At 42.3% G+C, this 24234-nt stretch overlaps 1 protein-coding gene across 1 annotated transcript; it reads left to right on the top strand.

The window, feature by feature from the left end:
• Positions 1-12: 12 nt before the first annotated feature.
• Positions 13-20138, top strand: LOC130198402 (MAGUK p55 subfamily member 7-like). Its single transcript, XM_056421554.1, is given in 17 exon segments — positions 13-93; positions 2331-2425; positions 3105-3182; positions 4441-4521; positions 7978-8112; positions 10015-10093; positions 10276-10361; positions 11904-12100; positions 12205-12263; positions 12459-12470; positions 12869-12913; positions 15088-15261; positions 17100-17180; positions 17271-17364; positions 17538-17646; positions 18549-18692; positions 19941-20138. Coding segments are annotated over 17 exon segments (1737 nt in total). The 5' UTR covers positions 13-23.
• The last annotated feature ends 4096 nt before the right edge of the window (positions 20139-24234 follow it).

Raw genomic sequence — 24234 nt, 5'->3', positions numbered from 1 at the left:
GTATGGGCAGTCCTGGCAACCACATGCTCATCAGGGCCATTAAAAGTGTGCACGGAAGCAAGAGAGAGCAGCATGAGGAGCAACGAAAGGAGGGTGAGGAGGAGCAGCAGGTGGTAATGCAGGAGGAGCAGGAATGTGGGTGTAGGTGATAAATGAGGATACTTTTCATTTTGGAGTAAGTAAAGTAAAACAATAAGAAAGAGAGATAGTTTTGTGATACATCTATTGATATGGATTTTGAGTGAATATTGGAGACTTCCAAACACCAATCAAAAACATTAGTTTAAAGTTATTTTCGGCTTTCGGAATTTGCTGACAAAAACCTGTCTTTAATATGTTGCAGCTGAGCTGATTTAATAATTAATCGGCCAACAATTCTAAAAAAGAATTCATTCAAGACTAACTGGGTTAAAAAACTATACTGTATTAATTAATACTATACTGTATTCATATTTGTGGTCGAAACCAATCGAGACAAAATATGCTCCAAAACAAATTTTACTAGGTTAAGTACACATCATGGCTTTAAATGACTACAACATGTAAACGAGACACGATGCAACGAAAGTACTTTGTTCAGACTGGACAGGAACATGCAGCGATCTCCTGGGTGGAGGCTGAGTGTGCGTTGACCCATCCATTTGACCTTTTGAAATCTATTTGTGATAAGTCAAAAACAAATGCAATCCAGGATCAAATGTGTTTCCCTTCAACCTTAATTTACCATACAGTTCTGTTGTCATTTTTAAGAGACCATGGTCTCTCTGTAAGTCTTTTCCCAAATAACCGGCCCGTAATGCTTTTTAGTTTTAGACTTTTGACATTTGGTGGTTGCGACCTGGGCCACAATTTCTTGCTGAGAGTCAATCGAGAAGCGCGACACCACTCTCATATGTGTTCGTTGACCTTATGGGTGCAGGAGGAAACTGTGAGTCTGAACCTGTCGGTAGACTCCATGAGGTCACATGTGCTCAGCCGAGGAAGAGCCCATTCAAACTCCTGTGAAACCTTTTGTTTTTTATTCGGATTAAACCAGAACACCATCGTAATTTATCACGAAAGAGAAGTCCAAGTGTGAAATAAAAATGAATGAAAGAATGTAACTGCTGACCCCGGCTTCAATTACATCTGTGGGACAAATGTGCTGTATTGATCGCCCACCGGCTTGATTGAGGTCAGATCGAACACATATTGACTGAACAAGGGAAGTGTCTTTGACCATCGGACCAGTCCAACACGATACAACCTCTCTACGAGTGGATGTGCAAATGATGCTCAGACTCATGAGGCACGAAGCGACATGACCTGCCTGCATTGGGCCTTATGGAATGCAATGTCTTTGGTAAGTGAAACATATTTGGACAATATTTCTTTCGAGATTCTATTATCTGACAAGTGCATTTCTTGTTGAATCAATTCTGATGTTTTTCAATGAAATTTGGTATATTTGCATATCATTTCTTAAATTGACCAAAATATGGTCAGAGAAGGGTAGAAATATGTGTATGTTATGCAGAGGATATTCATTATTTACTGTGTATAAAAAGTTATGTTCTCATCTTTTGCTTGATGTAATTTTATGTAGATATTACTGGTCAGTCATTCATGCAGATGTGTTTAGTTTAATTAAATGAAGAAAAATAACCCTGAATATAACTGATAATAGTTTACCAATTTAGCTGTCTGGAAAGTGGAACAGTGTTTTAACGCAATGTTGAAATATCTCATACCAGCAATAGGGGGCAGTAATATCTCAGAAGAAGCATCTTTTGAAATAAAATAAATTATCTTTACTTTTTCTCATACTTTTACCCCCTTCTTTGCCATGTTCTCGTCTCCCTATTTGTCTGTAAAATCAAGAACTCTGGATTAAGATACCACAACTTACATAGAACATATACTAAGGGTTTCAATATTTAGAATCTTGATCTTCTCTGTTCTCAGAGTTAGGAGGATGCTAAGCCGAACCGAACACAGAGGTACATCCAATGTATATTACAGGTTATATGAACATGAAAGTCAAGGAATATGCAATTAGAACACATTAGGTATCTTTTTTTTCCACCTCCCTTATATATAACTCATCAGAGTATTCTTGACCTCAGTATTCAAGGAAAGAATTATGCAGGTCCAGGTACTTTTCTTATATCCATTGAATTAAAGTTGAAAGTCAACCACATATTGACTTTCATTTATAATCCATTGCAGTCGGGTAAATAGGCTTAGTTGGAAAAGTGATGTCACCATTCAAATACTTATCCAATCTGACTGTGTGTGTGTGTGTGTGTGTACTCCTTCTCCTGCAGGTGTGTGCATGCTGCTATCTTCAGTGATGTCTGGATCAGAGTCTCACGCCGACAGAGAGGAGGACTACAGGTTCCTCCACAGCATGTTGATGGAGAAGAAGCTTCATCTGCTCTTTAAGGTGAAGACACATTTTGATTTGTGCTTGATTACTTCCACTCGTTTGAGCGACAGCATCTATTTACAGACTTGTTTGAGTAGCTAAATTCAGATCTTATTTTGTTCGGATACCAGTGTAAAAATACTCTATTACAAATAAATGGTCATGCAATCAAAGTGTTACTTAAGCAATATTTGCCAAATAATCTAAATATTAGTAGAATACCATACATGTTCTACATAGTATTGTACAGGTCAAAGGTCTTACTCTTTTATATATTTTATAAATTCTTATTATTAATGCATAAGTGACACTTCAATGTTGTAGCTTTTATGGATTTGTTATTACTGGATTGTATGGTATTTACTGTTGGGTAATAAAATGTGTAAACATTGATATTTCATAAGTTGATGATTCAGTTTGTGTGTAAAATATTAACCTATATAGTAAGTCATGTACAATACATCAACATTTTATACAATATTTTCATGAATGTTTAAAAAAGCATTAACTGAACTGCAATATTTCCTCATGTTTATTTTGAAATTGTTACAGGCTGTGTTCTAGCCACGGTCCCATTGCAGGACTTTCAATAAAGAATATTGTATCCATATAAAATAATGTTATTACTCAGGAGAATTTGGAGTATAAGTTTCACTGCAGAGAAAACCTTTCCTGTGAGACTTTCCTGACTCGACAGATCCACGAGCGGCTGAGGCGTTTTGAGAAGCGTAGCCCCGCCCCCGTCCGAGAGCACGCGGCCAGTCTGGCCTCAGAAGTAAGGGACTCTCTCCAAACATCTTTTGCAGATAGACAAACAGACGCTGCCGAGGACAACAGGGAAAGTGTTTCCTCCTCATAGAGATGCCGTGCCTTGTCACACAGAAGCATTAATGGAACGTCAACTCCTACATTTGTGTCGTGAATTATGAACTCTGATCTCAAAACTAGGTCAACTGGGTTATTATCACTTGAAAGGCCGTGTTTTGTCACAGATATCGTTTCGTATTTACGTGCCAGGAGTGCCACTGTGGACCAGTATATTCCCTTCGGATGTGCATCATATTCCATATCCCAGTCCACTTTGTTCCTGTTACCAAACAAGCACTCCTATACTTCCATCTCATCCCCCCTGAGCCATTTAGGTCATGCTCCACTTTTATTTCCTGGTGTCCCCTCTGGTTCCTGGACAACGTGTGAAACAAGGATGTTATTTTTAGACTTTCCCCCTTACTCCACTCTTCCATCTGTTCTTCTCTCCATCCCCAAACCACACTTCCCTTCCATTATCTATATTCTTCCTTATCCTTTCACCTCTTTTATAATCTGTTCTGTACTTCCTGCCATGTTTCCATACTGTCTCTCTATCCCTATCCTCTGCCCCAAACTCCTCTCCATCTTCTTCTCTTCACTCCCTTTGCTTCAGATTCTGCGGGACAGTCACTCTCCGCCTGGCTTAAATCATCAGGACCCACTAGCAAGGCCAAACCATGGGTCTGTTTCCCCTCAGAGAGGCTTCTGTTTGCTCACAGTGGAAACTCATGACCTTCATGCATTGTGTCTCTGGAGTGTGCCTCAACATCTTGAAGCAGTAGAAGTCATTACAGTAATATGCTCGACAAGACGGGCGACTGTACACAGTCAATCGCCGCCTCCTCCCTCAGTCAAGGCTGCTTTGTTTAAGCCGTCACCGCAGCTGTCGTGTAGCCTTGAATATTTGGGAGCCCCCCCCCCCCCTCAAAAAGGCACAAACCCAAAACAGGAAAACTGACAAAAGGTTAACATCAAGAAGAGAGAGAGAGAAAAAAGAGCAACAGTTCTAGTGAGGTGACCAGGGCCACAAGAGAAGATTATACATAAGGGCGTATGTGTCACTGCAGTCTGAACAAGACACACGTGTAATTCACTAACTCTCCATCTCTCTTGGCTCATACAGTGTCGCCGAGAGCAAACCTCTGGGGCCAAGATACACATGTACATCTCTAATTATAAACAAAGAAGTGACGTATCCTGCCGCTCCTTTCCTTTGCTTCCAGTTGGCGGAGGAGCTGATAGATCAAGGCTGGAGAGACGAAGTCGAAGAACTGGTTGCTCTCTTGTCCAAACCCAACTTTAAGGTAAAGAGTATTTCCTTCCACGTGTTCACTGTATCTTCACATACACACACACACGCACACACACGCACACACAAACAAAAGCAAAAAAACACACCAAAGGAGCAGAAACAATGCATGGATTTGATTATTCTTTTAAAGCTTACAGTTTAAGCTTACAAGCAGGAATCCAACGTAGCAGGTAGGAAGCAGCATGCACGGCACACAGAGGGCCAACTCCCAACATAACAGAAAACAACCCGACGGCGTCTAACTTTTGGCAAGAAAGCAAATACGAGCATTTCCCAACATGTCAAAGGGCCGTCCTAACATCTGTGATGTCACTGCACACTCACACACATAAACATGACGCAGGTTTCTGCCACTGAAGCAGAAGCTATGATTGACATTCACACAGGCCATTTATTTAGCAAGTATGTAATTAGATCAGAAGATGTCGTGTTGCTTCTATCTATGTCAACACCCCAATGGATCATTAACAAGGAAATAAACCTTCTCATGGATGATTCAATTCAATTCAGTTTATTTCTTATAGCCCAAAATCATGAATGACAAATTGGCGTCAGAGGGCTTTACAATCTGTACACATAGACATCTCTGTCCCAGGACCTCACATCCATGATGTGGTTCAGTCGTTTGTTCTGGATCTCGCTAACATTCGGAGTGTAATCTGAGAAACTAAAACCATGAAGGAATGCTTCATCTGAGTTATTCTGATGCCGTTCAGGCGACTGAGTATCGGAGTTTACGCACACATCAAAAGACCTTTCTGGCTCTCAAAGTGACAAAGTCATCCAACTGCAAATTCTATTGACGTTTTTTTCACCTAACTATTTTGCCCTCTGAGAGTTCCTGATGTATATTAACCACATGGGAATTGAAGATCTATACTAATCATGTTCATTAGTGTTCACTCACATAGAGGCTCAGACTACTCAAAGGCATGTTTCTTTATTTTAGTTCAGCCACACACATACACACACACACACACACACACACAGCGTTTGGTTTTCCAGCGAGCTGCAGGAGTCGTGGTTTTTCTTAATGAGGAGCCGAAGTCAGCCGAGAACTACCAGGTTTGTTTAAAGAGTCTTAATGACCTGTTTGTTCTTGGCCCAAACGCAGGAGCTCACACATACTTATGAGAGACTCAGGGTAAAACATTCTGTGAATGAATGTTTGTTTTTTTTAAAACGTGCCTCTGAAAGTGTCCAGAGACACATTGCTGACGCGCTGGCAGCGTCTGAGCAGGGCAACTGTTGATGGACGACATGGATAAGCAAACTGACGGATGGATGGCTGATTGTTAAAATGATGAGAAGATGACCCCCCCCCCCCCCACCTTCTCATTTATTATTATTACACTAAATTCCCTATTTTTTAAATTAGTTTAATTATATCTCGTGAGATTAATATTTAACCATAATATGGATTTTCTCAAAACAAACCTGTAGTTTGGTTCATGACCCACTTTAACAAATAATTAACTTAAACGAACTGTGTCGTATATCAATTCCCAGTCCCATCACTGGAAGAGAGCTTCTTAAGACGTCCGTGATGTTTGAGGTGAGCCAGTACGACTGTCAGGAGTACAGGGGGTTGCTTTCAGGTGGCCCACAGGCTGGCCGTACATTCCAGACGAAATTAAATTTGGCATGTTGGCACCATCGAAACTGCAGGTTTGCCACCAAAAGGAAAGTGCTGCATTTGGATTAATTTGCTGTCGTGAGCGGTGCCAGGCCAGTCAAACTTATTGGACTTGTTGCACAGTCTCAGTCACCTCTGATTAGTCAACAGGGATCTGTGTCATTTTTGTTTGAATGCTTTGAATTTTTTGCAATTTTACAATTACATGTAACCATCTGTAGCCTAGTTGGCCGGAAGTGTTTGAGCTGCACTGGTAAAACTGGTGTCAGTGGTTCCTTCAGTGAGCTTTCATCAAGAATGGACCGCATTACTCTTGCAGCGAGTGCACATGGCATTTACATTACATTACATTACATGTCATTTTACATTTCTTTAACACCAACAAACAACAATAAGTGCATTTCAACCTAGAACACAAAACTAAAAAACACAAAGAAGTAACAAGTAAGTGAAGTAACATGTCAAACTAGTCGAACCACTATAAGTCTAATCTATATTAATGTGAAAGTTAATGTTTGTGTTGTCGAGGAAAGATCTGTGTTGTTTCAGATGGAAGAGATTGTCTTCGACAGATGAGGAGACTGAGGAGAGCCTGTCCCTGTCTCCAGGACAGCAAACAGCACTGAGGAGCCAGGACAGCAAACAGTCTCGGATCGCAGAGGAGGCACAGGTCGATTGGCTGGCTGGGTGTGACCATATCGAGTGACCAGACGGTGGATGGGGACCCGGGATGTACACGGGCCGGATCCGTCTAGACCAGTGGGACGGGAGACCAGACCAAGCCAGTGATGCAACCAGTGGCGGTGGTGTGGGGAGCGAGCGGAGGAGGAGGTGTGTGTGGTGGGGTGGGAGGCGAGCTTGATCGAGCTGACTGCATGGAGGGGCTAGCTGCTTAGGAGTAGACCCAGTCGGAGGGAGGTAGCAGTGCAGAAGAAGAGCAGGAGTTGCAGTGAATGACCAGAGCCTGGATCAGAAAAGAGCCTCTGAGTAAGAAGAGGACGATTCTCCTGATGTGCATGTTGTACCTATGCGCATTGATGTCAGATGATGTTGTTGGAGAGGAGAGTTGACTGTCGAGTGGGTTCCTGTGGTCGGGGTGGGGCCATTGGCAGTCTGCTGTTGGGCTGGGTCAGAGGGTGGGGTGGGTGATAGTCCCCTGGAAGGAAGAGTAGCTCAGTCTTGTCAGGGTTGATCTTCAGGTGGTGGTGAGCAGACATCAGAGAGAGATCACAGGCAGAGGCAGAGTCGTACGGGACGCCACCGTCGGACCGGACGGTGGAAGAGAGAAGATCAGCATCAGTCATCACAGCATAGCTGGTAGAGAAGCCAAATGCGAGAGAAGAGAAGACAGAGAAGAAGAGAGAGGACCCAGGGAGGGCACTGAGGAAGAGGAGGGAGACCCCAGGAGGTGAGAGGACAGAGATCAGATCCAGATCCTCTCGGAGTTGCCGTAGGAAGGTAGGAAGAGAGAGGAAGAGAAGTGAGCTGAGTGCAGTGCCTGAGAAGAGAGAGAGAGAAGAGATCAGATGGGGATCTGGTGTTCAAGGGTGCAGAAAGTCAAGGAAGGATAAGGACAGAGGAGAGAGAGGCTGCTCTAGCAGTGTGAAGCTGCTCAGAGACAGCTCACAACGCTGCATTTGAATAGCTTGACAACCAACATGTTTTGTTTGGATTACACTGTTGGCTTTAGCCAGCGCCATCTTTCCATACAGAGTGAATAAAAGAGCAGGCATCCCTTTCCACACCTCAAATTCAAAGTGACATATCTGAACACAGATCAGCATCCTCACTGCGTTTCTGTTTCCTCTCCAGATTCTCCTGTCTGTCCATGACGCTGCAGCTCAGAGGGACTTTGAGCCTCGTCTGCCACCGATACCCGATGACGCGCTGGAGGACGACGAGGATTCGGTCAAAATCGTCAGTCTGGTCAAAACCAAAGACCCCCTGGTCAGTGAACACGTCTTCATGTTCCAGAGGTCAAGTTAGAAATTAGATTCATCTCAGGCTTGTATTATTAGTTCAACATTTTGGGAAATACACTTAAATGCTTTATCGGTGAGAGTTACTGAGAAGATTGTTACAGTTTCAGAGGGAAACTCGCTCTGTGGAGAGGTTTGTAGATGTTCTTCTTTTCTTGGCGCAACAGGAATGAGATATAACATGTTAAGTTGAGGAGTTGTCTGAAGGCCTGGACATCTGTTTCATGCCATTTCCATCCTCCATGCTAAGTTAAGATAACCTCCTGCTGGCTGCATATGCACACATGAGAGTGGTATCCATCTTCTCATCTAACTCTCTTAACTATATTTTGTATATGCCTCTAAAAACTAGTACAACTACACTTTGGGCCTGTCAGCCTGTTTCTAATTTGGTCTGCCTGGCCTTAAACACAAAACAAACTCAAATGTAAGTATTTCAGTCAAGACAACCGTGTAACAGGGCAACTGCAGTGTGAAATGTGTCCAGCAGTAATATCTAACACACGCACAGGCCGTTCAAAGCAATAAACATATCGGAAAGACAGCGGATTCTTTTTCTCTGGTGTGACTGAATGTATATCATGCTGTCAAACTTGACTGCTCATGCAACGGATGCCAAGGTGTAGCAGGACTCTCAATGACAGGACCCGAGAGGAAAAGGTTCCTGCAACAGCCAATACAGTCAATTCTTCCACATCTTTATTGCCATATATCTCCTGTGACGCACAGTATGCTTTCAGCATTGTTCTCGCTCTCTGTGTGTGTGTGATTATTTATGTGCGTATATGTATATCCAGTGAAAACGTATAAATGAGTATTTTTAAGCCGTATTGAGCGTTGAAATGGGAAAATGTCTTTTCTGATATAAATCAACTTGTTTCTTTAATTAGAGCTCTTTTTTTTTTATTCTCCTGAAATAATCTGTCTTCTTCCACGTTGTTCCCAGATATTATCACTTACTGTATTTCTGGAAATGTCCTGGATCAAGTGTAACTGGACTGAAAACCAACCAAACTACAAAGCCCACAAAATCCTCTAAAATGTGTTATCTTTTATAATTACACAGGGTTCAGCTTTTTTTATTTAGTTTAAATACATTTAGCGATCGACTGCCGTGGGGTGCATGTGCCAGATTGTTTTGCACTTAACTAGATCCAGTTGTTCATTAGAAAATAGCAGAAATGAAAAAAGAAAATGCCCTGACACACAAAGTTCAAATTCCTTAAAAAGAAAATCTAAAAAAGCTTTGTCATTGAAATCTGTTGCGATATCCTGCTCAATAAAAGACAAACACATGGTGCCAAAAACATAACCCTTATGGCAGGGACGAGTTTCATATTTTCTAAAAAGAATAAATGAGAATAATTTATTTAATGATGGATATTTTTCGCAGTGTGTATGCTCGTGTGTCAGTGTGTGAGCTTTGGGAGTGGAACGTGCTCGGAACCGATAATAGAGAACACACTTTTGTATTGATCCCAAAACTAGATTACAAGGGGACTGACCTTCTTCTGACATGGTCTCTTTGATGGATCTAATATGTTCCCGTTTTCCAGACAACGCAGTTACAGCCGAGCATGTGGCTGATTGTAGTCGGCTGCATAAGATGCTCTTTCCATTGCGATATTCTCCAAATCAATAACATCTGTTGAAAACAATGCTGATTTGGATAACCTTTACCAGTGCTTTGTGTTACATGGAGCGAGCCTGCTAACTGGTCTTGTCTTCATACAAATGACCTTCACTGGAATGAAGTGACCCTAAATAAGAAGCCTGTCTAATAAAACCAACATGTTATTGTCACTGTTCATCACTTGATGTCTTTGCTTCTGTTTGTTTATCATCCTTTCATTCACTCGTCATCCTCAAGGGGGCAACAATTAAGAGGGATGAATCCACCGGGGCTATTGTGGCGAGGATCATGAGAGGAGGAGCAGCTGATAAAAGTGGTGAGCTTCTTTATGACAGTTTTTACATCGTATTATTGAGTCCACTCTACTTCTCTCGCTCTACCTTTATACTGTATCAGGTTGTAGTAACATTATGGTGGTGCAAACAAATGCACCGTCATACAATCGTACAATGAAGAGCATGGGGTACAAACTTTCATATGTATTTCAAAACTTTGAAGGCCTGATCCATGAAGGAGATGAGCTGAAGGAGGTGAATGGAGTCCCACAGGAGCACAGGAAGCCAGAGGAGATCCTTCCTCTTTTGGTTCGTCACACACACACATTTAAATATGTCTCCTCTTTAAATGTTTCGGTTTCTTTCTTCCCTCTCGCTCTCAACTTTGTATTTCTTCTCTTCGGCATTATCACGCTAATCATGTCATTGTTCCTATCAAGGACTGTTTCAGAAAAGTAATTCTTAAAAACATCATGGGACTGTAGTTTTTAGTGTATTGGTCTGGAACAATTTCGTGCTAAGGATTATTCCACATTTGATGAAATGGAGAGTATACGCACAAGTGCAGGATGGTGTATTTTAGATGGAGCCAAAATATTACAATGCTGTATGTGTTTGGATCATTTCTAGACAACAATGGGGCTACCTGGCACATAGGAATAAGAAATATCAGGATTTGGCTGCAATTCGGACAATGCTTGTTGGTTGGCTATTCATTTTTTTATAAAAAAATGTAATTGGATTTGTCGAGGACATACTATATGGAATATAGAGCTACAGCCAAGAGACGCTCACCACACATTATCCATTGGACTAGAACCAGAGGAAATCAGCCAGCTAAAAATTAAGCCAAGATGTAGTATTTTGTTATACTTTCTCTTTACATATTGCTTTTTGTATGGATTAAGAACGCCTTTGGACAGAACGCAGCCGGTTCTCCCTGATTTTATTCTACGCTCAGCTAATCGAGGTCTGGGTGTAGCGTCATATTCACCAGACAGACATTTTTGAGAGAGACATCAATCTCCTCATCTAACCCTTGGCAAGAAAGTAAATAAGATAATTTTTTTAAATAAATAACTCCCACTTCAATCTCTGAGAGAAGTTCCATTCAAAATAGTTCCTGCCTTCTCCAAGGAAGAAATGTCATCAAATAAGAAGGTACGGCTTAATATTAACTCCATTTATTTCTGCACAATGTGTTTTTTCCAGTTAGCAGGCCGTCTGGCTGCCCAGCTGGTTTCAGTAAAAACTGATGAAATCAGTGGCATCTTGTGTTTGGTTATATTTTGTGTTTTTGCCACGTTGCTGTCACTTCAGCAGCACGTTGTCAAGAAGTAAATCCAGCCCAAGGATAAAACACTCCCGAACGTTATTACGATATACAGCTTTTTATCATTTAAACACTTGATTTATCATTTTTCCCATCGAATATGTTATACCGCATCAACTTAATTTAACATTACCAATAAATCTGCACACCTTCTGTAGAAAATGTCCCAAGTTCAACAATCCTTTTTTGGGCGGGGGGGGGGGGGGGGTTGGGAATATGACAACCACCACATACATGAAGTGATTGTCCAAGCTGGAAACTGTTAGAGCAGGGAGCATTTGCAATAGATTAGGACAAATTATTTTCTATGATCATCATCATTTCTTAAAAATTACATCAACATATGTTAAAAAAAAAAAGCACCGGACAAAGATGTTGAGTTCACATCTCGGATTCAGAAGAACTTCACAGAGCTGCATTAGGACAAGAGAATAAATCATTTGATTATAAACAATGTGCATTTTCCTTTATCACCTGTTTGTCCGTTTGAAAGCAAAAACATTCAACTATTCCCTCAGCTGTTCATGCAGGCTCTGTTTGACTATGATCCGAACGAGGATGCCACCGTTCCGTGCAAGGACGCAGCAGTGACCTTCAGGAGAGGGGACGTCCTTCAGATAGTCAGCATGGAGGATGACACCTGGTGGCAGGCGCGTCGCCTCGGGGACGGCAACGCTCGGGCCGGGCTCATCCCCTCGCAGCAGCTCCATGAGAGGTCGCCCATGGCAACACGTTTACTCACTTGAAAACACCTGTTGATTAAATCCTGTTTTTAATCCAGCCTTGTTACATCTCATGTGTTTTTGTGTCTGTATATAGGAGAGTTGCCCTACAGCGACCTAAAGCCCTGTTCACGCCTCCACGGGTCAAACCACCAGGTGATGAGCCAACGTTTTCTGTAAAATCCCAACAACTGAAAAGAATAAAACCGTTCCAATAAAGATATTGGAGCTCCTTTTGCGCAAAGCTGAAAGGTGACAGGTCATCTCTGGAGAACCTGGTCACGGTCATGACCTTGCTCTGCTACCACCGCGTTGTACTCACTGCTTTTGTTTTCTCCACATGCTCCACAGATGAGGGGGAAGGTATTGTCTGTTTGGATTTGCCTCGAGCATATGTTTACGTGATATGATACATATGTATTAGTTTATGTTTTTAAGATGTAAAGAGATGTATTATCCAAGTAATAACCTTGTAATTCTCTGTGCATGTCTTTCCAACATGGAAAATATTCTGTTAAATGTTCCTTGAAGCAGGTTCATGCGATCTGGCCTTCTTGCCTTGTGCTAGTTTCTAGCTAACAAGAATAAGGTAGTTATAATATCATTTCTCAATAAGACAATCATTTTTTCCAAAGCAAAATATAAGAACATTTGGGTTAGTACATATGCTAATACGTTGAGTATGTAATTTCAGAGCAATACACGTGTCATCTGTCTGTGGTTTGTGTTCCTCACTCTTTCCTCTTCTTATTTCTTTCCAGTCGTGGAGGATTTGGACTGCGGAGCGATAACAGGGATCCACATTGGTGAGATGTCTGAATTGTTCCACTCAAATCCTACTGAAACTAGAGAATGGACCAGTATGATGGAAGACATGAAAACTCATGGCTAATGGACATGACAACTCACAACAACACAGATATATTGAATATGTATTATGTTTGCAATAAAAATAGATGGAGCGAAAACAGTCACAAAAGGAGACCGTGGTTACAGTTACAGGACAAATCAGTTCATATGATGATGTCGTTTCGTGGTTTGGGGATTTAAGGGAGAAGACTAGAACAGCAAATGTGGTTTCAGCCTTGCCATTTATCCCATTTGTCCTGATCTCAGAGATTGGATATGATGTGCTTGAGTGTATTCGCGTGTGTGCAAATGAGCAGTGCAGGATGTTCATATGGGGCGTGCACTTACGGCTGATTGTAAAAAGGCTCCTTACGTCGGTACAAGGCAAGGTAAATACATATGTTGCATTGTATCAGTTCCAAAAGTCATGTGCATTTAATAATGTGCATTTTATCTTATCTCAGGCCAGCTTTCACCTGATGATGTGGGTCAGACTCTTTGTCTGGCATGGTAACTTGTATCAATGCTGCACAACCAAATGACAGCATGCCGAGTAATCAGAGCAAAGAGAAGGGACATTGTGATAATAGTGGTCATACTTTTCGGACTGAATGTTTTTGTCCACTCTGTGCAGGTTAAGGCTCATATCAGACCATCTCAACATGAAGGGCCCAGCTCCACTCTGTGACATGCATTGCACATATTCACTCTCCTCGCAGTCTTATCTCTACTCTCACCCATACTTCATACAGTTGAATGAGGCAGAAATAGCTTGCAGCATTTCCAAAAATGTACTACAGTTTTACAGCTGAGAGCATTTTCAGCAACACATGATGAATTTCACTGCCAGAATTACTCAAGATTGACATTTCCGATATGTTTTCCTCTAGACCTTATTTCATTCTAGGAAATAAGATCTCTCATATGCTGTATAACATATGTTTAATACAGTATGTATTACTCTTGGTTAGTGAAATCATCAGTTTAAATCCTGTGTAAACAAAAGTCTGAAATCTCTCCTCATAGTGCCATGTCTCTTAGAATGAAGCCCAGAGAGGAAATCGACAGATATGCTTACAAAGTGAAATTGCAGCTGACGTGACGTCAAAGAAAGCCTGGCAGCATCACTTAGCAGCAGTTAACATCATGAAAGAGAGCGCGCCTGCCAAGCCCGGCCAGACCGCAGTCGCATGGCAGACGCTGGCTGTCAGACAGCGTCTCAGCGACGCGTGACAGTCTGAGTCGCCGTCTGTTCACTGAGATTTGTGCCGTTCAGGATGTCGCCTGACACCAGAGTTTGGGTGGCTGTGTTGACGCCGCCCTCCCTGTTGGCACAGCCCTTGTTGTCAACTGAGTGTCTTGTGTTCTTTGTAACCTTCACACACGTGTCGACAAAGTGGTGCACAAAGAGAAGCAATGTTGGTGATTCGTGGAAGTATACGTTAATGATAAATCAATCCTCTGGAGCATATTCATATTTAATGTTATGTCAACATTAATGAACCAAATCATCGTCATAATGGAATCATATGGCCTAACCCAAGTGTTTAAGTGTTCCTAAAGCTTCACTGATCAAATCTTTTAATATATACAAAGGATCAAATTATTATATTTAATGTGAAAGAAGTCGTTGACGAGCCCCCAAAGAATGATCACCTGTCCGTAATGCTGCACTCGACTTTACTGGACAAACCATTTTACCCCCGTTTAGCTTTTTGATTTTACAGCCTTCGGTTTTGCTGTGTCGGTTCACTCATCAAACTCAACTCCAGCCACAGCGGGCAGAACCAAATGACCGGCAGCCAAAGTTAGCTGCTGTTGGTGGACATCGTGGAGCATTTAGCGGCAAAAGAGATATTTCCTTCAAGGTGGAGACTAAAACCTGAACTAAAAGGTATAAGTGAATAAAAGACTTGGCCTGCTGGATGTGTGAATTAGTCTGGGATTGTTTCCTCACACATTCACCACATCAACAAGAACAACAAAAAGACAAATGTTGAGTCGCACTGCGATCAATTGGCCTAGTAAAATCAGTGAGTTCAGGTTTTAGGACTGCCACCATCTGGCGATCCTCCAGCTAGATGTTCAGCAATACAATAGCAGGTCTAAGGTCCTTCTCTTTCGCCTCCAGCTGGTTTAAGAAGGAGTTTCCGACTCGGGCGAAAGAGCAGCTTGGCCAGAGAAGCAGCTCGGTCCAGGAGGTGGAGCACAGGGGTACACAGCTCAATTCGCCCCCCGACCTACAAAGAGGTGATCCCCTACCACAGAGACGCCAAAGACAGACACCGCCTGGTTGTTCTGGTTGGTACGTATGAGCGAAAAATACCAAAAGGAACCGAAAAGCTCCATCTTGTGTGTAAAGTTTTGTTTTGAAAGCACAGCGCCAAAAGCTTGGAAATAGCTTCCAATGCTATGAATTGGAGCAACTGCTGTGACACATGTGCATTAAACATTGCTATACACAAAGCAAGGTATCTTCAGTGGTTATATGCACAGCATTGCACATTGTGATCAATTGTGTTCTGTTTTATATCATTACTCTGCCTTGATTTGGTCCATATCAAACATTAAAAACCAAACGATCCCATTTATTAAAAGGACAATATTATAGAAGCTGTTGTTGATCAAGAGAACAAGTAATGCATTGATGAAGATGTATGTCCCCACTCAGTGCAAGAACAATCTGTTCCCATCAGAACCACGTAAACACTGTCAGAGAAATCCAAGTCAGAATATATTGTGTTGTCTTAAATTACCAAGTGGCCCACCACAGATTCACATCTCTGCCAATCCTGCAGGCCTGCTCTGTGTATTTCTTTGCTATATCCCTCCACTGGGAATTCTACATTGAGCCCTGCTGAAGATCTTTTTAATGTCATATTATGATAGAACTGCAGGTTGTCAGTGACCAAGGGAAATCAAAGAAAGAAGAGAAGGGGAGAGAAGCAAAAGGAGGAACAGAAAAGTGGAAGGCAGAGAGGAGAGAAACACTACGAACAATGCAAGAAGACGGGGATGAGATAAAATAAAGGTGAATGTAGAGGAAGTGATGAGTGAAATGTGAATAAGATCCTTCATAATGTCAGCCAAGTGCTCCATCTTCAAACTGGAACAGTCAAAACAGCTTGGATTTAGATTCAGACTTAATTGAGTTGGAGCTAACCTCGACTCTGGATTATTTGGTACTGTCTGCTGTGAAGGCTCTTCATCAGAGGTCATCATTAAGAATATATATCTTATTGGCAATGAGAGTGATCGACGGCAAAGTCAAAAACCTGGATCGCTAGAACAGGACCCGCTGGACAATATTTGACCAGGTCGGAAATGTATCTGTTTTTATTTGCTTTGCGTACGCACGTTGAATGAAACAATAGACTGTTGTGTCCCGGGACAGCTGCTGGAGGGAACCGCCAGACATTTTAAAGTTCTACAGATTGTGTAACTCTTGACTAAAAAACAAAAAGGTTGGAAGAGAGTATCCTCAGAGCTCGATGATGCTGCTCTCCAGTGCTGTGAAACAGCTGGAAAAGACATCAGCAGTGTGACAGTGGCGAGTATAAACCTGATATGTCGTAATGCATCGAGCTCATGCAACGCTGGGATGGAAAAGGCAGGTATGTCAAGAATCCGACTTTCAGACGGCTCTCCATTGGAGTCTGATGCAATCTTGGACTGCAGAAACCTGCTGTAGGAGAAAATCCCAGATGCTGCGTGTGTGTGTGTGTGTGTGTGCGTGCGCGTGTGTGTGTGTGTGTGTGTGTGTGTGTGTGCGCGTGCGCTCCACCCTGTACATCCTACACTATAATGACACTGATACTGTGTGCCTTTGCAGATGTCACGTTTAATTGTGACGCTATGTCTTTTCCAGAGGCCACAGGAGCATTTAACGTTCAATCGAGAGACACGGGAGGAGGGGGGAAAGGAAAGAGCGAGGTTTGTTGGAGAATTATTTTCAGACTGAAATCAGGATGAAATCAGAGCTCTGTCTGTCTGACTCTCGCTCACTCCCCTTCTCTGATGATAAAGACAGATGTGTCGCCAGATCACTGAGCCCATGTCAGACTTTAAGAACACATTAGTACACAGATATTAGGAATGAATACCTGCATGCAGAACACAGTGTTTTCATCGCTGTGTCTCAAGGGCCCAGCGGCGTTGGCGTTAATGAGCTGAAGAGGAGGCTCCTGATCTCCGACCCTGACCACTTGGGCGTCACTGTACCGTGTAAGACAGACGTCCGAATCCGTCCCCCTCACCTCCCGCACACTCGATGGCTTCTCTTCTTTTTACAGCTGCCGTCCCGTTCTCTTTCAGACACCCCACGTGAGAGGAGAAGGCGTGAGACTGAAGGGGTGGATTATCATTGTGTGTCGATTCAAATGTTTGAAGAGGATATTCTCAATCATAGGTACATAAACAGGTGTCGCCCCTGGTGGTTTGCTTTCCCATTCCCATAGAAATAAAAACAATCCTACTCATTGTCCCTTTTCATGGGAGTCATGTACACCATTTCTCCTGCTGTCGGATAACCATTTGATGCTGTCTCGCTGTCTTTCCTGTCTGTCTGTGGTTGACCTCTAGGTTTATAGAATATGGGCAACACAAAGGACACTGCTATGGAACCAGTCTAGACTCTGTGCAAAGAGTGATGGCTGAAGGCAAGGTGTGCCTCCTAGACGTGCACCCTAATGTGAGTATTATGCCATTAAAATAAGCATGTTTCACACAGACGACTTAATTTGGCTGAAGAGAAGGACGTTGTTTTGATACAAAATCTCTCACGCTGATGTTTTACACCAAATGTTACTTGTGACGATTGTCTCATCGGAAATCGTTTCTCATCAGAAGACTGACGTGTGTGTGTGTGTGTGTGTGTGTGTGTGTGTGTGTGCCACCACTATGGGGTATATAGGTCCTTGCAGTGGTGCTTCTCTCCTGTCCCCTTCCTCAAACACATGTGTCAGTGGTGTGGTGGGAAGCCAGGGAGGGATTGCATGCTACTGTTTTGTTGGGGTCCCTGAGTAGAGGAGGGATAACATGAACCTCCACTTGTTTTACTCTGACACTTAAAGGCATTGCTATAACAAATCGTGTTAGCAATGTACACGCATTATTGCTTGGATATCATTAATAGTTTGGAGAGAAAAACTTGCATATTCAGTGCAACATTTAAGATTATTCAACATTCACTTCAAGAGCTGGGATCTTCATATTAATTTAATCTTTGAATATAGTGTTCACAACCAGGGGACCTCGAGGGAGTTCTAGGGGGTTTCTAGAAAAATGGGATATAGTTTATTTTCCCTATTTAATTCCCTCCAGAAGTGAGCCAGTCTGAGTAACAGTCACAAGAGAGACCATTCGGGTCCCAGCTTTCACTACTTTCTTCAACTGTAGTTGACAACTATACAATTCACCTCCTTTTCATATCTAACAACCACAATATTTTTATATTGAGGTCCCTGAAGCAAAATCCTGTGAAGTGGAAGTCCATGACATAATATGTCTCGACACGAAAGAAGTTGAGATCCATGAGTATTGTGGCCCACATCTAACCTCTAACCTCCTTCTTTTTTGTCTCCGCCACCCCAGAAAATAAAGCATGTGTACACATCTGAATTCAAACCATACGTGGTGTTCGTGAAGCCCCCGCAAATAGAGGCGCTACGCCTGACCAGACGGAGGGCTAAATTCATCTGCGATGAGGAGGATAAGAACTCAGTCAGGATCTTTTCAGTAAGATAAACCACAGCATTAACACACAAAGCACATGCCGCCAGCTCCATGTGTGAATCAGGTGCTTGTTCTGTTTCTAGTAACATCAGGGCGTCGTGAGGTCAAACACCCTGGTCTTATTGCACCCACCCAGACGTGCACACACCTTGCCTTACACCTCGTTGACCCTGTGGTTTGCATTTAAGAGCTGTTGAAGAGACACGGGGGGTTACAAGGCTGCTCTGTGGGTGGTTTTTGGTCCAGAACTAACATGCAGGTGAGTACTTTCTGTCCAATATAAAGGCGACCATCCTGTGTGTATATGTGATGGATGGAAATGATGACTGAATGAGGTGATCAAAACAGATCTCTAAACAAGAGTACGTCCTGATGGCAGATGTGTGACACAAAGATGCTCGGTCACTCTCACAGTCCCCATCTGGCTTCTCCTTCACTGTCTGACCCTGGCTGCCAATGTTGCCCTTATTAAACACATGAGGTCACACACCTGTGTTGCAGCATGGCTGGGGGATGCCCGGTGCCAAGCACCGAAACCTTTCCATGATCCAGGCCATAGAAACAGAATAGTTGCAGAACAGACTTTCCCATTCAAATCAATGTAGCCGGAGTGGCAGCCATTTGTCTGGGTTTCGTTGCCATTGCATCCGTCCTGGTGGGCTGACTTCCATATGGAGGAAACTGACAAAGCTACGACAACACGTCACGACCCCACTGACTTGTTATTGTCATCATAGCAACTAACAACAATTGGCCATTTCTTTTGTCTTTGTCATTTGAGCACAGACATCAGTTCAATGCCCGTTCTACTCCTATTCTATTTCTACGTGTCATATCGTCTAGGGCTGTGCTTTCAACTTGTTCTCCAGCTGGTGGGGAAAGGCTTCCTCCGCTCAGCATGTAACGATGTGTTACGCCTGGGTAACGATAGCTGAATGGGTTCCGACCCATGTGCTGTAATGTTACAGTACGTGCAGATTATTGTAAAACAACTTCTTGGAGGATGTCACCATATGGTCCATATGGCTTTAGCTTTTCAGTTTCCACCAACAGAGTTTGTCAGATTAACACTGAAATCATAATAAATCATCAATTGTTTTTTTTTTTTTACTATTCTGGAGAGATTTTTCTCATCTTTTAGTAGATGGATAAACAAATGACACCCAAATCAAACGATGAAGAGAGCTTGAATAGATGTATTTTAACATCAAGATACTGCATTGTATTTACCCAGTCGTTCTCTTTTCTCAGGAGGAGGATTTTGAGGACATGATTACCTTGGCTGAAACCATCGAAAGCCAGTGCAGTCACTTGTTTGACAAGGTGATTGTTAACGGAGATATCGCTGAGGTGTTGAGAGAGCTGAAGGTGGACCTGGAGAAGTAGGAGGAGGCAGAAGTCCAGTGGATTCCTGCAAAGTGGATTTGCTCTTCACCAACAAAAGCATAGAGAAGTTGTGGTCATTTGGATGGCTGGGTTTGAACTTTGAACTTACAAAGAAACAAACAACAAAAGAACAACAAAATAATGTCTTAATTGTATGTTGAACCATGAACATCTCATTTTTGTCATATTTCACATATTTTTCCTGTCCTGTGATTACCACCGTTTTCCATGGTGTCCCTTGGTGTTTATCTAATTAAGCAAACAGAATCCACCTCGCTCCCTTCGTCGGTCCAAGAGCCAGTTTCCCTGTTGGCATTTGGCTGAAATAACGTTGGCTTGCAGGACGGAGAAGAAATAGAAAAAAAAGGAAACTGTCCAGAGAAACTCTACTTGTGGCTGAGTGTAATCCCTCCCTGCCAAATCGCAAACATCAGCATGTAATTACTCTGACAGCTGCTGCACTTCAATTAACTGTAATGTACACCAGAGAAATATTATTAGTAGCAGTCAGGGAGCCATTTTGCCAAAATGCTGTAAAAAATAGGGACACAAATAAGATTACAGTCAATTAAAGACTGTAGATGAAGAAGAAGAAAAGCCTTTCTTTGTGGCAGCAGGTTTCAGGATGTGTACATTGTGTAGTGTACGAATAGTTTTCACAACTGTAGACACTGTAGATTTGTAAGAAGGTATTTTGAAGCACCCAATGGTGAAAATCTATACCATTATGGACCCTGAAGTGGAAAGAAAACCTTTTTTATTCACTATCACACAGACGATTACAATTAAGTGTCAGAGTCATTAGAGACACTCCATTAACAAATGCTCATATTTGAGCATCACAGCTGCCGATTCAACTGCTCTCCTCAACACAAGCTGCTTAAACCAATTCCTTTTAATGACTGGATTCCTCCACATTCATGGTGTTTCCTTCCCTTTCTTTGGATGCTGCGCTCAATGGAGTGTGAAGGGGTGTTAATGTGTCCGTCATGTTGTGTTTGTGAGGAAGAGGGAACAACGCGATGTGTGGAGATGGTAATGTTATTCTAGGGACTCTGGCCTTCCCAGATGTACGAAGAGAAAGTAACGACCGCACATAAAAGCTTACTGTAAAAGCACGATTTGGTTTTATACATCGCAGGGATAAAGAGCACGCCATATTTTAGTTTTGCAGGCTTATTGTCAGTGTCACAAATAGAGATGCATACATTAGTGGGTCCACGTGTCCCAATGGGCATCAACACTTACCAAACAGACTGCCAGGATACATCAATAGCACCTCTGCCAGGCCTGAAGCCCGAGCTCAGTCAAAGCGTAGAAGTATAACTTCAACACATCACTGAGAGTCTGCAGACACCCTCTGAGATCATAACGATGCCGTTAAAAGACACCGGAGTGATCCAATGAAAACCCACCGTTTAATGTTCACTGCAGCTCCCACTTCAAACATTACACAGAAGTATGATGTCAATCGGTCTCGGATAATTTGGCTCAATCATCGAACTGTCTATTCGAAGTATGTAAAAATAAATATGACGGATGTGAAACAATATCTTCGTCTTTGCATGAGATATTCATAACTTTTAAACGAGCAGCGCAGTATCGTACAGGCTGAAGGTATTTGGGAGTTAATTATACAAAACTTCAGCAGGGAAAAGGGTTTTATTCATTACAGAGAAAATGTAAAGAGTCATCTACTGATTCATATGTCCTGATATTACATTATTGAAGCCAGACCAGCTCTTGAAAGAAGAAATAACAGTCTTCTACTGTCGGGTTTGTGGCTTACTTGTGTGAGCAGATTGTGCCGAATGTTATCAAACTTGCAGCTGTAAAGCTACAATTTACCAATACGACTGACTCAGTTCATTACCATGACGACACAGTTGGCTTTGACATGCTAACATGTAGTTTATGCTTTAAATGACCGGTTAGGAAGTCAGAGTGAAACATTTCGCTGGTTTGATTACAAAAGTGAAACAGGAAGGGAACACGCCCGATCTCACCGGAAGACAATCTGTTTGCTTTGGGCTTGTGGTCGTCTCGCTGCCAGTGAGGTCACCTAAAGATAACGGTGCTTTTACACCTGCAAAGCTCATAACACAACATGGATATGTTATCACCGAAGAGTGATTATTTTAAAAGTATTTGCAAATAGTTTGCTGTTCATCTTGTATCTTTGAGCAGTCCAATATTGTCACCTTGGTTTGGGTCTCCACCGACTCCGGCGGTAGATATTAGATCTCGTTCTTTAGTCGCTTAATATTCAAACTAGTTGCTCACTTAGTCAGTTTTCAGGTAGTATATGGGTTTATCAGTGTTTTGCTAAAATACATGTGTTATTAAGTATTAGGCCTATCTCCGGCACTAAATACTACATTTAAACTAATTCAAGATCCATATTTGGCAAAAGACACTTCTTCAGGACACTTGAGAACACAATCAAGTTCTCCAACTCCCACTTGATAGATGTTTGGCCCTTTGGATAGACCTGAAGTTTGTGAACCTGCAAGACACGACAAACACACACACACACATATGTGCCAAACTACCCAAACAAGAGGAGATATATGTCCTTCCACAGAGCTTTTTACGGGTCTCCTGGCTGCTGAATGTAGGTGTGCTCCCAGCTAATATCAACAGTTGAACCGGTGAACATATCACAGCGGGACGAGAGTAAATGGTGTGTGATAGCATGTAGCATTCTCTGACCACTGCTGAGGAATGCAAGCAAGGAATTTACTGCACCTAACGGGGATGCTTCTGGTCCATGTGTTTTTCAGCTTTAAAAACCATTGAAACACAACCTGCCACCAATACAGCAGAATTATGAACACGGACGTTATGGAGCCCTTTAATATGTTTGACGGTAGAACAAGTGCTGCACGGACGTTAACCATAACCCTGAAAAGATTTCATCTGTGGGCAGGAAAATCTCATTTTATCACATGTTTGCATAAAGATAATCAAGTTATGCTTATGCATGGCAAATTCATTATTGTATCGTGGATGTCAAGAGAAAAAACATGCATGGATGACAGCTCAAGTTGAACCACAGAGTGTCTGAATACTGAGCCAAATGGCAGCATGTTGTCATCGAGTTACACCAATGACAACGCAAAGCTTCTTTCAGTTTTAAATAATTGTTTACAGTCCTTGTTCCAAAATGCAGACAAAAATAGATGAATGTGAGGATTATAGTTGGATACGCCTGCTCACACTGCAGAGAGCATAACCAAGATCCACATTTCTGACAGTCAAAATGCACACTGGCTCACTTTCCGAGTGAAAATATGCACGTGCAACACTGTGAGGATTATACAGGCAAGGATCAGTTTCATTTTCCAGTGTTTGTGTTAACTACTGTGAGCCAATTTGTACTGAAATCCATTTCAGCTCAGCAGGCATCCCCGCCTAACACGAGGCACAGTTTGGTGGTTTTGATGGTTATGAGCAACCATGCAATTACACCCATGAATTTCCAGAGTCCCCTGGTAAAACATGCATTAATATATGCTGACATGATTGTTGGTATCACCGCAAGAGATTAATATACCTTGTGTAAAAAAAAATGTGTGCTTAGCACAGGCTGTAGACATACCATGCAAAAATCCCACTAGTGACTCACGACCGCATTTTCTAATATTCATGTGCAATATTTTTCATATCCTGGAGTGCTACCGAGGTCCAAGGCTGCCTGCCGTTCTGCAAGCTTCTCCTCACAGAGCTCTCCAGAGAAGTGATTGGATGACGGGAGAGCCAATAGGCAGCTGAGCAGCAGGTTATTTGAACTCTCCTCACACAACTCAACTAAACCAGACAACATCCTCTGACTTTTAAAACATCATTCTCTCATAAGAGCATCATCTGTCTGCTCAGTCACTTCTCCCGTGGGCACAGAAGGAAGAGGAACTTTTAACATTGTTTTAATTTGTTTTTAATTACCTTCACATCAAGTGTATCCAGGATGGGAATCTGCTGCTTCTATTTACATCTGGAAGTCTACTGATGCACCTGTTGATCAAGGAAAACTCTGCATGTTCAACAATGATCAAAGTTGCTGAGAGGAAGTCTGATACTCTGCTTCATTTTGAGGACAACATGAGAGCAGAGGAGAGGAGCAGACTGAACTGTGTAGACTTACCTCGGAGCAGTTTGA

Source organism: Pseudoliparis swirei, chromosome 8, assembly GCF_029220125.1.
Source record: "Pseudoliparis swirei isolate HS2019 ecotype Mariana Trench chromosome 8, NWPU_hadal_v1, whole genome shotgun sequence".
NCBI classification, from domain to species: domain Eukaryota; kingdom Metazoa; phylum Chordata; class Actinopteri; order Perciformes; family Liparidae; genus Pseudoliparis; species Pseudoliparis swirei.
This window is presented reverse-complemented; position numbering and strand designations above follow the sequence as displayed.